Here is a 15,730-nt window from a genome sequence, read left to right on the forward strand (position 1 = left end):
CATAATTTCATGAAGAAGAGCCTCAGTGTTTTGTGAAGCAACTTCATCACCTTCAGGGATTCCTATAAGGCGAATATTAGTTTTCTTCAAATTATCTGAGAGATCTCTGAGAAAGAGATCTGTTTTTGCTCTCCATTTCTTTTGATCTTTGTGTTTCTGGGCTTCTTCAAAAGCTTTGTCTTCAAAGTCAGAGATCCGTTCTTCTGCCTGTTCCAGTCTGTTATGGAGGGATTCCACTGTGTCTTTCAGATCCTTGAGGGCTGCAACCTCTTGTCTCAGTGTTTCAAAATATTTGATCATTTTATCATTGAAATCCTTGAGTTCTTGAGACATCTTTTGAATAATTTCTTGAGGTATCTTTTGAATAATTTCTTGAGAGATCTTTTGAATAATTTCTTGAAGTCCTAATTCCTTCTTTTCTTCCATTCTGTTAATCTTATTTGCTATCCACATTCTGAACTCAATTTCTGACATCACAGCCATTTGCTTGTGGATGGGGTCTTCAATTGTGTCTTCCCCATTTTCTCTTGGAGGTGTTGATCTACTCTAGTTATTCAAGTTGCCAGAATTTTCCCGCTGATTCTGCCCCATGCTGATTTTACCTTGTTTGGAGGCCTTATCAGATCCGTTCAGTTGGTGACTTCTTCTGGTTGCCCAGAGAGACAGGCAGAGTGTGTCTGTTGTCTTCTCCCAGTTCTGGGGTCCAGTGGAATGGTAGCAGCTGCATGGGAGTGTGCATGGCTGGATTACACCTTGTTCAGCCTGCCGGGGTGACCCGGGGGCAGGAGACCAGCAGCAGCAGTCAGATCAGTCCTACGTCGGACCCTCTGGGGCAAAAGGTGGAACAGGGGAAGTATAGTAGCTAAATCAGTCCTAGTTCAGCACCCTGGAGCAGCCAGGGCGTGGGGAAATGGCTGCAGTAGTGCAGAGTATGCGAGTGACCAGATCAGTCCTAGCTCAGCCCCACCAGAGTAGCTAGGCAGAGCGGAGAACTCCTTGACCATCGCCCGTTGGATGCGTGTGGCTCAAGCAAGCCGATCTGTGCCCTCATAGCAAGGGAGCCCGGAGTGGGGAACTCCCCCACCTCCATCCCTGGGATGTATGTGACTCTAGCAAGCAGTTCTGGGCCCTCCAAGAGTGGTAGACCCCTCCACCACCACCTGCAGGGGCACGTGGCTCTAGCAAGCAGTTCTAGGCCCACCCTGCTTGGGTGCTTGGAGCAAAGAACTTCTCCCCTGGCCCCCATGGTGTGTGTGTCTCTAGCCAGCTGTTTTGGGTCTACCTGGAACAGAGGACTCCTCCACCACTGCCCACCGGATGCCCGTGGCACTAGCAAGCAGTTCTGGGTCTGCCCAGAGCTGGAGCCTGGGGCAGGGATCTCCTGTGCCACTGGTGAGGCGTGTGACTCTACTGAGCAGTTTTGGGCCTGCCCCACTCTGTGAGGGCAAAGGGACCCACCTGGCAAATGGGTTAGTCTGGGAAGGTTAATACCTCCTTCCCCACCTTGCCCCCAGTCACTCGTAATCCCCCAGACTGAAACAGGTGCTGACTGGGACCATATTCACTCCAGGGACTGACAAAATCCACTAAATTCTGAATTCAGCAGGGGGGCCTTGCATTTTTAAATTGGGCTTCTGTCCAGCTAGATTTCTCTGCAAGTCCTTGCATTCAGCTCTAGGCAGCAGACAAATAGCAATTTACACTTAGGTGTCAATTCTAGCCTCTGTCCACCCACTGCCTTTGTCTTAGGGGGATTACACCCTGAGAGCTGGTGCTTCACCCATTAAAGTTCTCTGTGTTTTGCCTGTGGCTTCTGTCCGGTACCTCTGTCTGCCCAGAGAGACCGCTTGAAGGGCGTCACCCTGCAGCTCAGTATGCCACCGTTGCTGTATTGGCATCCCCTGAGCTGACTCTCTTCTCCTCACGCCTGTACCACAGTCAACACAGAATAGCACCAGCCCTTTCCCCCTCCACTTCTCTCAAGGAGATGCCCAAGAATCTGGATTCTATGGGTAACAAACCTCCAGACCTCGGAGTGGGTGGGTGGGGACTCCTCAGAATTCAGTGTTTCAGGTGGGGAATATATACAGTTTTATACAGTTTTACAGTTTTATGCCTTGCCAGAGGGTGCTGTGGCACACCAGCAGGGGTAGGAGGTGGCACACCAGCCGGGGTAAGAGGTCCAGTTTTTAGAGGGTCTCTCTGGTGGGATAGAGTTGGAGGAAGTTTGAACTCTGCTCACTTGTTTGCATGGAGTAAACTGCGAGCCCTTGTTGTTGGAGAGGGGACTCCCATTCACTTAGTGGTGGATTTTGTACCTTTTGTTTGTATTTTTGGGGTTGCAGATCACCTCAGGAAGGTTGAAGTGCACTCTTCAATCTTCTCTCTTGACTCTGCTCCAAACCATCAGCTAACTTGCTAAACTTCTGTCCTATAAGCCTCCTTCTGGACAGGAGCCTCTGTAAAAAGCTGGCTACAGTCCACCATCTTGGCTCCGCCCATATCTGGGCTACACATTTAAATGGGATAATTTATTTTTCATACCATAAAGTGCCTTGAATTATCTCTTATTTCTTCTCTTCCTCATACTATTTCCATCCACATATTCATGTAACTTCATTGGTGTCCTAATGGTGTATAAAATTCCATTCTAATATGATAGGTTAATGTGTTATATCTAGCATTTCCAGGTGTATCACATGGAGGTAATAGATTAGGATATCCAAACACTGACACAATTGCATTCATTAAGCAGTGGACCATGTTAGAAAGGGACAGACTCATGGAAGGGGCGAATTGCAAGACAGTACTAGGAGAGTTCACTCTGTGCAGGGGTTCCTAAGCACCTGGGGGTCCTTGAAGACAGTGAGCTTGAAGGAAATAAGCAGAAACAATGGATAAATAGTTTTATTTCTTCCCTTTATGCTTTCTGAGTGGACCCTATGTTGTCATAGAATTTTCTAACATTTTGAAAATCAAAGTGTAATGTTCATACAGAAAACATAAAGTATAACTGTATAGCTCAGTAATTTATTAGAAAATGAGCACCCATTTAACCACTAATGAAGTCAAGAAATGGAAATTACCAGCACCTAGAAGCCCCCTTTGGGCTCTAACTTCCAAAAGATAACAACTGAGACTTCAAATGCTATAATTTGCCTTTTCCCAGTTTCAGGATGTGGAAATAGACTAACTCAAAATTTAATCCTTGTTTCAAAGCTTCTTACCTCTGTGTTACTTTTGGGTTATCCAGCCATGTTGCTATGAGTAGTTGATATATCTTTACTTTCTTTCAATATGGTATCTCATCACAGTAACATATTAGAACTTATCTACTCTAGTCATGGACATCTGGTTTGATCATTTTTGTTAATGTCTCTGGGTGAACATTGGACCACATTTCTGCTGAGTAGATTGCTACAAGTGTGCATGTATTACACATGTAGCCTTTTAAAATTTAGTCATTCTTTTTAGAAAGGAATGTGAGAAGAGATCTCAAAAGAAATTGATTATGACTTTTGCAAAAAATAATAGAATTAATGGTGATAATGATACTAAATTTTGGAGGGCTTTAAAATGGTTGACTAGAGGCTTCTGGTACTTACATTATCCACAATAAAGAAGACAAATAGGAAGCAGATAATCACGATTTGAATAGGTGACCCAAGAGAGAAGTGACAGGAAACTCCTGACACACAGAAGAAGAGAGAAGCAAGGCAGTTGGCTCTACCAGGACTGGCCAGGAACCAAGAGAGGCTTCCTGATGAGAAGTAAGGTTAAGAGAGGCCAACCACTCACAGCCTATATTCCAGTCATGGACTCAAATCAAGCCACAGGAGAGCCCTTTGACCTTTATGGGCACAGAACTTAGAAGAGGGAGGTGTCTTGAGACCATGTGAAGACATTACTTCAGAAGGGGAACACACGATGTTTCCCACATACACCGCCCAGTCCTAAGGAGCTATAGCACAGTGCTAATGTGAGAGCCCAGCACCCATTGAACTGAGCCTATCCCTGGAGCCCAATAGCTCTAGAATATCCACATCCCTGGAGCTCCATCTGCATCCTCCACCCATATTTGCTGCTGAACTTGGTTGCTGCCATCAGAGCCAAAGGTCAAACCATTGTGCACCCAGCAGAAGAGCTATTTCATATTTTCATACTCCCCCAACTTGAGTTGTTTCTACTGCTGGTTGCCAGCACTGGGGCCAAGGCAGGAGCAAGTGACAGCAACACTGCTTCCTCCAGAAGTGGGGCTGCTGCACACTTATAAGAGCTCTGAGGTCAGACTCCTTCATCCATGGCAGCCACCTGAGGCCAAATCACACTTCCCCAGCTTCCTGCTTCCATCTGTTGTCAGTGAAAGCAGCCCTGCTCTAACAGCATCATGGTCACAGTTGTTTTGTATACTGGTAATGTTTGAGTTCTTTCTTTTCTTAAGAATGTATGCATACAAACACAAGAAAAAATGCTCATCATCCTTAATCATCAGAGAAATGCAAATCAAAACCGTTTAGAGATATCATCTAACTCCAGTAAAATTAGCCCACATCACAAAATCACAACACTACAGATGTTGGCATGGATGCGGAGAGAAGGGAACACTTCTACACTGCTGGTGGGAATCTAAGCTACTACTACCTTTTTGGAAAGAAGTTTGGAGATCACTCAAGGAACTAAAAGTAGACATACCATTTGATCCTGCAATTCCTCTACTAGGAAATGATGAAAAATCATTTTGCAACAAAGACATTTGCACCAGAATGTTTATTGCAGCCCAATTTATAATAGCCAAGACATGGAAACAGCTCAAGTGCCCATCAACCCATGAATAGATTAACAAATTGCGGTATATGTACACCATGGAATACTGCGCAGCCATAAAAAAGATGGAGACTTCACATCTTTTATGTTTACCTGGATGGAGCTGGAACATATTCTTCTTAGTAAAGTATCTCAAGAATGGGAAAAAAAGGTATCCAATGTACTCAGTACTACTATGTAATCAATGTATAACCACCTACAGACACATGCGAATGGCAAAACATAACTATACTCCAGAAAGTAGAAGGGAACAGAAGAGAGAGGGAGGAGGAGGAGATATGGGAGGAGGAAGTATATATGGGGGGACTTCAACTAATGTGCATGATGCAATGGTACATTTTAAAACTATTAATAAATGAGTATAATTGTGATTGATGTGTTACTTAGTTCAATGTAAGCATTTCACATTGTATATCTAAGCAGTATCCTGAACCTTATAAATGTATCAATGTATAAAGTTATCATTTAATAAAAAATAATTAGAAAAAAATAACATATGCAGTCAAGAAGCTTGATTTTGTTTGTAAAATCGACAAATGGCAATTAGTTCAAAAACTAAAGCACCAAAAATGTGCTTAAAATAATTTATGTTTAATATCTACATCATTTTGTTTTCTTGCCAGGATATTTATTCTTGCAATAATTGTCATCAGCATCCTGTGGGTACCATTAGTACAGGCATCTCAAAATGGACAACTGATCCATTACATACAATCGATGGTTAGTTATCTTGGATCTCCAGTTGCAGCCATCTTCCTGCTCGCCGTCTTCTGTAAGAGAGTGAACGAACAGGTAATTGGAAACTGAAAAGCATTCTCACTGATGGAGTGGGGAAAAAATTGTTTCTTCCACTGCATTCTTGATACCCTATTTGTATAAATCATAGCCCATCTCAATTTCTGTTGAAGTCAGCCACAATTCCTGAACTTTAACAAAGGATAAAAATATAGTACACATTCATAGCACAGTGTTTATATTTCTTAAAAAATACTGTGTATGTGGATTTCCCAGTGCTGAAGAACACAGGTTTTGGAAGCAGACTGTCACAGTCCAATCATTGGCTATACTACCTAATAGTATTGTGATCTGAAGCAAACTACTTGGTTTTGTAAAATAAAGATAAAGATAGTGTCTATTTATGGTATCATGGGGATTGTGGGCTGCTGTGAGGATTAAATGAAATAGTACATGAAATGCTTAGAGGAAAACCCTTAGTAAGGGTTAAAAATATATTAATTTCCATTATGAAACATGCACACCACATGTTTGATCAATTATATTGGGCCATGTACATTCAATCTCTTAATTGTTTCTAGGTTATTAGCCTTATTATTAAGATTTTTCACATGAGGATCAGATGCAGAGATGTTACTATCAAAATTCTTTCCACATATTACTTAATATTAGTAAGTAAAGTCATGGGATTCAGACTTGGGTGTTCCTTAGTCAAAAGCTTGTATTATTATATTAATATACAGACAATATCATTTTCCTAAAGCATGGCATCTTGAACAAAGGAAAAGGGGCATATCTTTCCACTTCTATCATTGCCTCAGGGAAACTGAATGATTTTGATTATCAAGAGCTTAATAGAACTCTCAAAATGACCTAATACCAGTTCTGCAAATTGTGTAACATAATTCATAGTTCTGTTTGTTTTGTAAAATAAATCATAATTTCATATACAAATGTGTATGTGTGTATATAGGCATTCATATATGTACACACATATATATTGATATGTATGGGTGTGTATGTGTGTGTCAAGGAAAATTTCATCTTGAGTCAGTATAGATAGTAGTTTCCTGGAATTAGAAAATCAACACTGTAATAGTGTTGCTCCAGTAATAAACATATGTTTGCAATTTTCTCTGTTTTGGTAACTTTGTGCTCAGTGTCAGCCATTTGTTGCTCCTTCACTGAGAAAGCAGGCAAGATGATAATTATGACTTCCTTGAATGAGTTTCTGATCTTTCCTAAATGTTCCTATTTTGTTCTTGCTTCTTTTGCAGGGAGCATTCTGGGGTCTAATCACTGGACTCGTGATAGGCCTTATTCGTATGATCGCAGAGTTTTCCTATGGAACAGGGAGCTGCCTGGCTGCCAGTAACTGTCCCAAGGTTATCTGTGGAGTGCACTATCTGTACTTTGCCATCATTCTCTTCTCTGGGACCACAGTGGCTGCTCTGGGAATTTCCCTGTTAACAAAACCCATTCCTGACGTACATGTGAGTGATAAGTAATGGATTTATGCTAATTTAAAAATAAAGGTTTGTTGCCTTCTAAAGTTGCTACTAGTTTACAACTCCCAGGCAATGTATTAATTGTAACACTAGAGTGAGAACAGCCCTAAGAGATTATCATCCAGTCCTTCAAATAAACAAACATTTGTACCTCGTATGTGCAAACCACTAGGGAAATAGGAAGTAAGGTGTTAGGAAATGAGTGTCATACTTCTAAAACTTCACAGTGCTCTCAGGAGATAAATCTACACCATTTAAAAAATAGGATATAAGGAAGAGAATGACAACTGTTGTCTAAAGACTTCACTGCAGAACTGTCACCGGGTTGTGCCTGTTTTGGATGAGAAGAATGTTGTATACAGCATGAACATAGGTATAGAGAGAGAAGAAAGAAAAACACATAGCATAAGGGAGAAGGACAGAGAAAGTAGAGTAATGAGATGCATTTTGACTTTAAAATTGGCAATATTTTTAATATGAATTAAATATAGTGTTGGTGAAGATGTGGAGAAATTCCTGTAGTCTGGAACTGTGGATGAGTTACTAAGATTTATAATTTATAGGAGGGCAATTGGACAGTATTTGTCTATTTCAAAATTTCTATACCTTAAGAGTCAACAATCTTACTTTTAGGAGCTTATTATGTACAAATTCTTTACAAGTAGAAATATATATGTATATACACACACACACTCACATATATGTATGCATATATATGGATTTTCTCTGTAAAAGTTTAAAAATGGAAAAAAGTGGGGAAATCCAACTTCATTAAGAAGTTCATTCAATAGTGTATTGAATATTAAGCATCTGCATAAAATATGAGGAGGCAAGTGGAACAATAAGTGCAGAATACTATAATATGTAGAGTTGTGCATTTGTACTAAATTACACGTAGACAGAGACATGTTTGTCCAACCACAGAAAAAGTCTTAAAGCATACACTCCTGAAATTTTCAACAAAAAGTATCTTGGTAGAAAGGGACAGTAGAGGGGCCTTGTAGATATTAATCATTTAAAAAATATAGGTACAGCCTATATGCTATTTTTTCTTCCATCCGTTTGCCTTGAGTCCATGTGAATCCTTGTAGTTTAGATGTATTTCTTGGAGGTGGTAAATACTTGGGTTGTGTTATTTCATCCATTCAGCCAGTCTTTTAAGTGCTGCCTTCAGACCATTGAAACTGACTTATAGTATTGATATTTTGGATACTGTTCTATTCAGCATGTTAGGTGATATCTTACTGTTTTGTGTTCTCTTTGGTGCTATTGTTTTAGAAGAGCCATGAGCTATAACTTGTGGGTGTTTTTACACTTTTTGGTAGCTATTGTGTTGTTGTATGTTAATGAACTTTTGAGCATTTCATGTAGGGTGGTTCTAGTAGTAACAAATGCCTTCAGTTTTTGTGTGTCTGGGAACAACATTATATGTTCTTAACTTATGTAACTTAGTTTAACATGACACAGTATTCTTGGCTAGCAGTTATCTTGTTTAAGGACACTAAAAATGAGACCTATTCCTTTATGGTTTGTAAAGCTTCTCTTGAGAAGTCTGCTATTTGTCTAATGGGTTTTCCTTTGTAAGTTACTTAGTGTTTTGGCACACTACTCAGGAGAATTTCTCCTTAATTCTGGCTAGTGTTATAATGAATCACATGCCTTGATGGTTCCCTTTTGCAATGAGTCTCCTAGGTATTCATTGGACTTTCATTTTTTCTTTATGTCTAAATCTCTTGCAAGACCAGGCTAAATTTGCAATTATTCTGTTAAATAGGTTTTCCAAGCCTTGTGTTTAGTCTTCTTTATTCTTAGAGATGTCTGCTGGTCTTACATTTGGTGATTTTATATATGTCTAATCCCATATTTCTCATAGATTTTCTTCATTTCTCTTGATTCAGTGTTATTTTGACTGACTTAGTTAATTAGAAAGGTTTGTCTTCAAGCTCTGCAATTCTTTCTTCTGCTTGGTGTAATCCACTCTTAACATTTGTATTGGGTTTTTATATTTCTCTAAATGAGTTTTTTTTTTTTTTGGAAACTACTTTGTTTTAATGTATCTATTTCTTCAATAAGCTTTTTAAAAAAATGTTTTCACTGGTTTCTTTGAATTTGTTTTCCATTTTCTCTTGAAAGTCATTGAGAAACCTTATAACTCATGTTTGGAATTTTTTATATAACATTTTACTATTTTTATTTTGGTTGGAATTCACTGCTAGAGAGCTGTTGTGCTCCTTCCAGAGTGCCCTTTCATGCTGATTCTTCATACTCCCAGAATTCTTGCACTGAATTCCTTATAATCTGTAGCAACTGTCTCTTTTTGTTTTTGAATTCTCTTTCATTTAGATGTTTTTTTTCCTCCTTCAATTATAGGGATGTGTCTGTAGCATACGTTGGAAAAGAATCTTTGGCTTTGCTTGTGAGTACTTAGAAGGTGGTCTAGATTCTGAATGAACACCTTGGTTATAATTATCCTTCATGTGGTGGTTTTCTGAATTTTCAGGTACATGTAGACTATGGCCATAGTGTGCTATGTACATGAGCAATCCTATCTCCTTTTGACATAGAAAGTTGGAGTCTTTGAAATCCTTTATCTTTCCCCAGTCCTATAGTCTCTTAACAATATGAAGAGCTGATATATAGCTGATAGGTTTAATCTCTATGACAGTAGGAGCTGCTTTTGGGTGAGAGCCAGCTAAGCTCTGTATGATTGACTCAGTAAATACTGTTTAGAGCTGTATAAGTTGTCCTATCTGTCACTTGGTGGTGATTACTGGAAATAGCCAGCTGCAGTTTTGTTTTGGCAGACCTCTGAGGGGCTCTGGCACTTCAGGAGAAGCACTTCAATGCCAAAGGCAGTCAGTGGAGCCCTGGATCTCCCAGGGGACTATTTTGGTGGAAAAGGGAGACTGGCTGGGAGTGGGTGGGTATGTCTTTCTTCAGTCTCCACAAAGTTGGGCATTAAAGCTGTCCTGGTGGGAATTAAAGGACAAATCTGAGGCCACTATAGTCTGGCAGAAATGCACAGCTTATACTCTTTTTCCACCTGCCCCAAGGTCTCCTTCCAATATCTGGCCACAAGCAGCAGTACAAAGTAGCTGAACTCACCAGCAATGGTGTCACAGGCTGGGATCTCTCTATCCAGCATTTTGCCCAGTGCTGAGAGTTTAGCTTCAATGTGAGGGGAGGGATGCACTGTGAGTGTGCTGAGGTTCAGACCCATACTACACTCTCCTTTTGATTATGCCCTGAGCGTCCTTACCCCCTGATATTAGTTCACAAATCTCCACTCTATTCCCTCAAGAATCTAGGTTGAATCCTGGGTATATGAGATTTGGTCTGGGAGACTACCCTTGTCCTCCAAGTTCAATTACTGACCATGCCACAGAGACATGTGCTGGTTCCAAGTTGTGCATGGAGTGCTCAAGTAGGCTTAATGCCCCTCCATGTAGGTGTATACCTTGCTCTGCTGAAACAGCCAGGCAAACAGCACCAGGGAGGGATTGCAGGCAGGGATCTCACAGTCTAAGCACCACTTGGTTCACTGGCAGGTCCATAACAGGAAAAGTATGAGCCCCCACATTCTGTGGGAGCCTCACTATAGGGAAATTAACAACAGAGGGGAAGCAGCTGCCCCAGAGACCAGGCCAATTGTCCCTTGGGGCACATGTGCCACTTAGCAGCAATAGGAAGGGGAGGAGAGAGGGGAAGAGTCTGCATGGAGGTGATCTGGCACACTGGTCTCCTTTGTTTTTATCCCAAGAAGGCAGCCTGCCTGGGATATTTTAGGTCTTAGATCACACAGTTCCCCTGAGACCCACAAGTCCACTGAGGCCACCATATTCTGAACAGACATTGGGAAGTGTTTTGTTGGGACCAGTGACATGAATGTCAGTAGCTCCCAGCGGAGCACAAAGGAACACAATGGGTAGGGACACACCGCGGCATCCATCAGCTCAACTCAGGTTTATGTTGATGGGGGGCACTGGCCACCTAGTGCTTTGTTTTCAAGAACCTCTTCATTCACTGGCAGCAGCCTTTGGGCTTCTGGGAATGGAGATCCTCTGCAGCGGGTCTGTAGTCATCAGTCTGCCAAAGATGTGAGTGAAGGAGAAACAGACCCCACATATCCTTTCCAAAGGACTCCAAGGGTCTAGGGGGTTGATCTCTGCCAAAATCTTGCTCCTTCCTGTTTGTTTCCACAACTTCTTCCCACAGATTCTTCAGTAGGAGCTAGCACTTTCCCCTTGGAATTACATCTCTCTCTCTCTCTCTCTCTCTCTCTCTCTCTCTCTCTGTGTTTTTAATGTAAAATGTTTCCTTTCTGGGACATTCTGGTGATATATGTCTCTAGTTATCCATCTTTCCCCACTCCTCCTCCTTCACTGACTTGAATTGTGGATTAAAAAGCCCACTGATGCTTGGAACAATTTTCTCAGAATGATCCAGTGCTTGTGTTATTCATTGTACCCAATACCATGTCTTGTATCTGTGGCCAAAATGTGATAAAGTATATGATAGCATAAATGCTATTGTATTATAATTATATTTACAGAAACGATTACGACTATAAAGCTTAATGGTTTAAGATAATGATATAGCTTACAAATGTTTTGAGGTGTGTTGGGAAAAGGGAAATATAAGGGTGTTAATTGCAGTTGGAACCCAAGAATAGTACTATCTAAACATGATAGATCCAGAAAGAGAACTTAAGAAGATATTCTAAAAGTTGAAAAAGCATCTACTACACAAGTGAAAGAAATAATGTTTTAGGTAGCAACATTTGGATAATAAGAAAAATGAATGAAGCTAGGGTTAGTAGTGAAGGTAGGTTAGTTAAATCTTAATGCTTCTGAAATTATAAATCCAAAGCTATAATTTTTAAGTATATTATTTAAAGTTTTGAATAACTACCAGAATTAAAAACAGAGATCACTTGAAACAGGTGGCATGCTTTAGTGAATAGGTGTGGTAGGAGACATTATCTTTATGATCTATGCTCTTCTGTGCAGTCTTATTTTTTAAAACTATGCAGTAGTAAAAGGTAACATCAGCATATTATAAATATTTCTTACTAATATACTTGCTTGTATTCTCCTCTATTCAGCTATATCGCATGTGTTGGGTTCTTCGAAACAGTACAGAGGAACGAATTGATTTAGATGCAGATGAGCAAAGGCAGGATGAAACTGAGGATGGTGTTGGAGAAGGTAATATCTTGATTTTTTGTGTAGAAATTCTGTATGTGTATGGTTTGAGTTACTGTCTTTCTTTTACCACTAAATTCAGCTTTTGATCATTCCATTTATGGAAAACTGAAACTTTAAACTCTTACCTTTTAAATTCTTACCTTTGCAACAACCAAGACAACATATGAAATTCATCTGTTCATTTCCTTGCCTATCAGTCTGTGCATCCATCACCCATCTGTGAAACCACATTCCAGCTTCCAAGACGCCAATCAATTACAAACCCTCTTGCTCTTAATTATTCATTAAGGGTGCAATCTTGATTGGCTATGAAAAAACAGGTAACCTTTCTCTTTTACACTATTTCTCACTATTCTCGCATTATACCCTATGTTCCAGACAGACAGTTTTTGTCACTTTCCCCACATACAACAAGCACTAAAATATTTCTACCTCTTCTCCAAGAGGAAAAATACCTATTCTTCGGAACATTTTTGTTGTTTGTTTTTGAGACAGATCTCCCTCTGTTGCCCAGGGTAGAATACTGAGGCATCATAGCTCACAGCAGCCTCAAACTCTTAGGCTAACTAGAGCAATCCTCTTGCCTCAGCCTCCTGAGTAGGTAGGGCCCCAAGTATGAGCCACTACACCCCACTAATATTTCTGTTTTTAGAGGAGACAGGGTCTCACTCTTCTTCAGGCTGGTCTTGAACTTCTGAGCTCCAGGAATTCTCCCACCTCAGCCTTTCAGGTGCTGAGATTACAGTCAGAAGTGCAGAGATTACAGGCCACAGTGCCTGTCCCAAACTAACTTCATATCTCACTTTCTTCACAAAAATGTCTCCAACGTCCATCCTCAGGACTCACAAATCTTTTTTAAAAACCATTGACAAGGTCTCTAGCACTTCATGCTATGTTGTCTTTTTCTCCCCCACATTAATATATGGGTATAAACTATTCGGTTACATTGTTTGCATTTGTAAGGTAAAGTCCAAGTTATAGTTGAGCCTTGCTATGATGTCTTAAACTGGGCACTAACTGTTTTGTTTGGGTTTTTATTCTTCAAACTGAAGGAATAGTTAATGCCTTCTACTCCTTTTAAAATTTTTTTATATCAGCTCTCCTAAGTATGACTGGTCCATAATTTTCTTTTCTTTTCTTCTCTCCTTCCCTCCTCCCTTCCTCTCCTCTCCTCTCCTCTTTTTTTCTTAGTCTCCATCTGATTTTGGTATTAAGATCATAGTGTTCAAATTCAATGAACCAGGAATTATCCTATTTATCACTTTAAGGTTATATTTCAAAATGATCAAAATTATATCTCCATTGAATTTTGGTATTTTGCCGATAGTGCCATTAGTGTTACTTGTTGGGGGGGAGGAGAGAGAGAGCAAGCGGGCGTCAAATTTATGCAAGTATAGGGATATTTAGAATTTTTATTCATTAATCAGTTTGGGAAAATTATATGTTTCTGGGATTGTGGCCATTTAATACACATTTTTAAGTAGATTGGAAAAAGCTATTTATAATATCTACTTATCCATCTCTGCTGCCTCTATAATTAGATTTAGACTTATCTAGTGTACTTTTCTCAAAAAATAAACTTTGGCTTTGTTATTTTTGTTATATCCTTTCTATATTGTTACTTTGTGTTTTCATTTATATTCTCATCTATCTACATTATTTGTGTTTCTTATGTATTTTTTATAATTTTATTTTTAACATTATTCCATATTTTGAAAGGTATTCCAACACTGATTTCCAGTGAATCTGGATGTTTACTTTCTTCTTTTCTAGTGTCAGTGACTAAAACCATGTACATTTCCCTCAAAACAATACTTCTGTTGTCTCTCACAGATTTTAATTTCTATCATTTTCACTATCATTTATTTTTGAATATAGTCTTCCTTTCATTATCATTTTTCATAAACATTTGTATTTAGAAATATGTTTTAATTTTTCCAATGCTGCAACAAATGATCTTGTAAAAAAGTCTTGTATTTTTCCAAATAAGCCTTTGGGATAGATTTCTGAGAAATTTGATTGTTATGTAAAAAGATAAATATTGATGGAATTTTGCTATGTACAACCAAATTCCCTTCATAGGAGGTTAGTCAAGCTTTCCTAGCAACCAGGTGTGAGACTGCCTATGTCCACACAGACTCACTCACATAGTATATTGTGACACCTCTGTATTTCTGCCACTGCTAAGTGAGGAATTTTATCTCAGTATAGGTTTTGCTTAAGGTTTACTTTTATAAATGAGCTAGTTTAAGAAGCATGTGTCTATGTTAATCTCTTTAACATGTTTACATGGGGCTGTTGAAAGTCTCTCTCTCTAGAGATTTCACATTTTCAGATTTCTATATATATATAGAAAGAGAAAATGTGAAATGTCTCTATATCTATAGAGATATATATAGAGATATATTTAATAAATACCTAAAATATATGTATGTATATTTATTTTAAGTAGTTATATATTTAAGATAATTAATCCTTATAATATAATATACAGATGTTTTCCCCATTTGATCACTTGTTTTTGCTTTGTTTATTGAACTTTATGCCATGTAAAAGTTTTGTATTTTCATGTAATCAAATCCATCTGCATTTTCTGAGGGGTTTCTCTAACATTAATTATAAGCAGTTGTTTTCATTCCTTACAGTCATCTGCACTACACTGACAAGGACTTCTAGTTCCCATATTTGGTGGTCATTGGTTTATTTTTATTTGTTTCAGATCATTCTGAGCAATCTCGTGGATGTCTCAGGAAGACTTGGGATTTATTCTGTGGTTTACAGGAAACAGGTCCCAAGCTAACCAAGGAGGAGGAAGAGGCCCTTAGGGAGAAGCTGACCAACACATCTGAGAGGCCCCTCTGGAGGACTGTGGTGAACATCAACGCCATCCTCCTCCTGACCATGGTGGTCTTTGCTTATGGCTATTTTGCCTGAACACTACCTGAGCCACCAGAATAGTTAGTAATTAGTAATAACTAAATACGGAATAATTGTATGGATTTTAATTCTATAGTTTATGTTGCAGAGGGGAGAGAAGCAGTTGGTAATTTTGCCTAATGAGGTGACTTAAAGACTTGACATTTTACTTTTGTTGTTTCTTTGTGTAGTAAAGAAAAAGAAAAAGCTGATAATTTGTAAAAGTATGAAGTGATCCAATATGTGTGTAAACTAGTCACTGGGTCTAATTACTTTTTGACTTTACTCATCTATAATTAACAAATAAAAATTATACATATTCAAGGCATTAATTATACAATGAAATAAATTGATGTATCTATATGTTATGAAATGTACCCACTATCCAGTTATTTGACACAGCTATCACTTCATGTGAAATAACTTTTGTGAGAACAATAAAGATCTACTGTCCGCAAATTTCAAGTACATAGGACAGAATTATTAACTATAGTCATCATGCTGCATCTTGATTAGAGTGACATCCCCTTCTATTAACTG

General features: G+C 39.1%; 1 protein-coding gene across 1 annotated transcript in view; it reads left to right on the plus strand.

Moving 5' to 3' along the window:
• The window catches only part of LOC100946870 (solute carrier family 5 member 4-like), an 84,511-nt gene extending 69,303 nt beyond the window's left edge, over positions 1-15,208 (plus strand). The window contains exons 12-15 of the mRNA XM_003797458.1: positions 5,448-5,616; positions 6,837-7,052; positions 12,172-12,274; positions 14,994-15,208. Coding sequence (XP_003797506.1) covers positions 5,448-5,616; positions 6,837-7,052; positions 12,172-12,274; positions 14,994-15,208 — 703 coding nt within the window. The remainder of the gene's footprint in view (positions 1-5,447; positions 5,617-6,836; positions 7,053-12,171; positions 12,275-14,993) is intronic.
• The last annotated feature ends 522 nt before the right edge of the window (positions 15,209-15,730 follow it).

This window comes from Otolemur garnettii, unplaced genomic scaffold (assembly GCF_000181295.1).
Source record: "Otolemur garnettii isolate 467f Iridium unplaced genomic scaffold, OtoGar3 scaffold00116, whole genome shotgun sequence".
NCBI classification, from domain to species: Eukaryota; Metazoa; Chordata; class Mammalia; order Primates; family Galagidae; genus Otolemur; species Otolemur garnettii.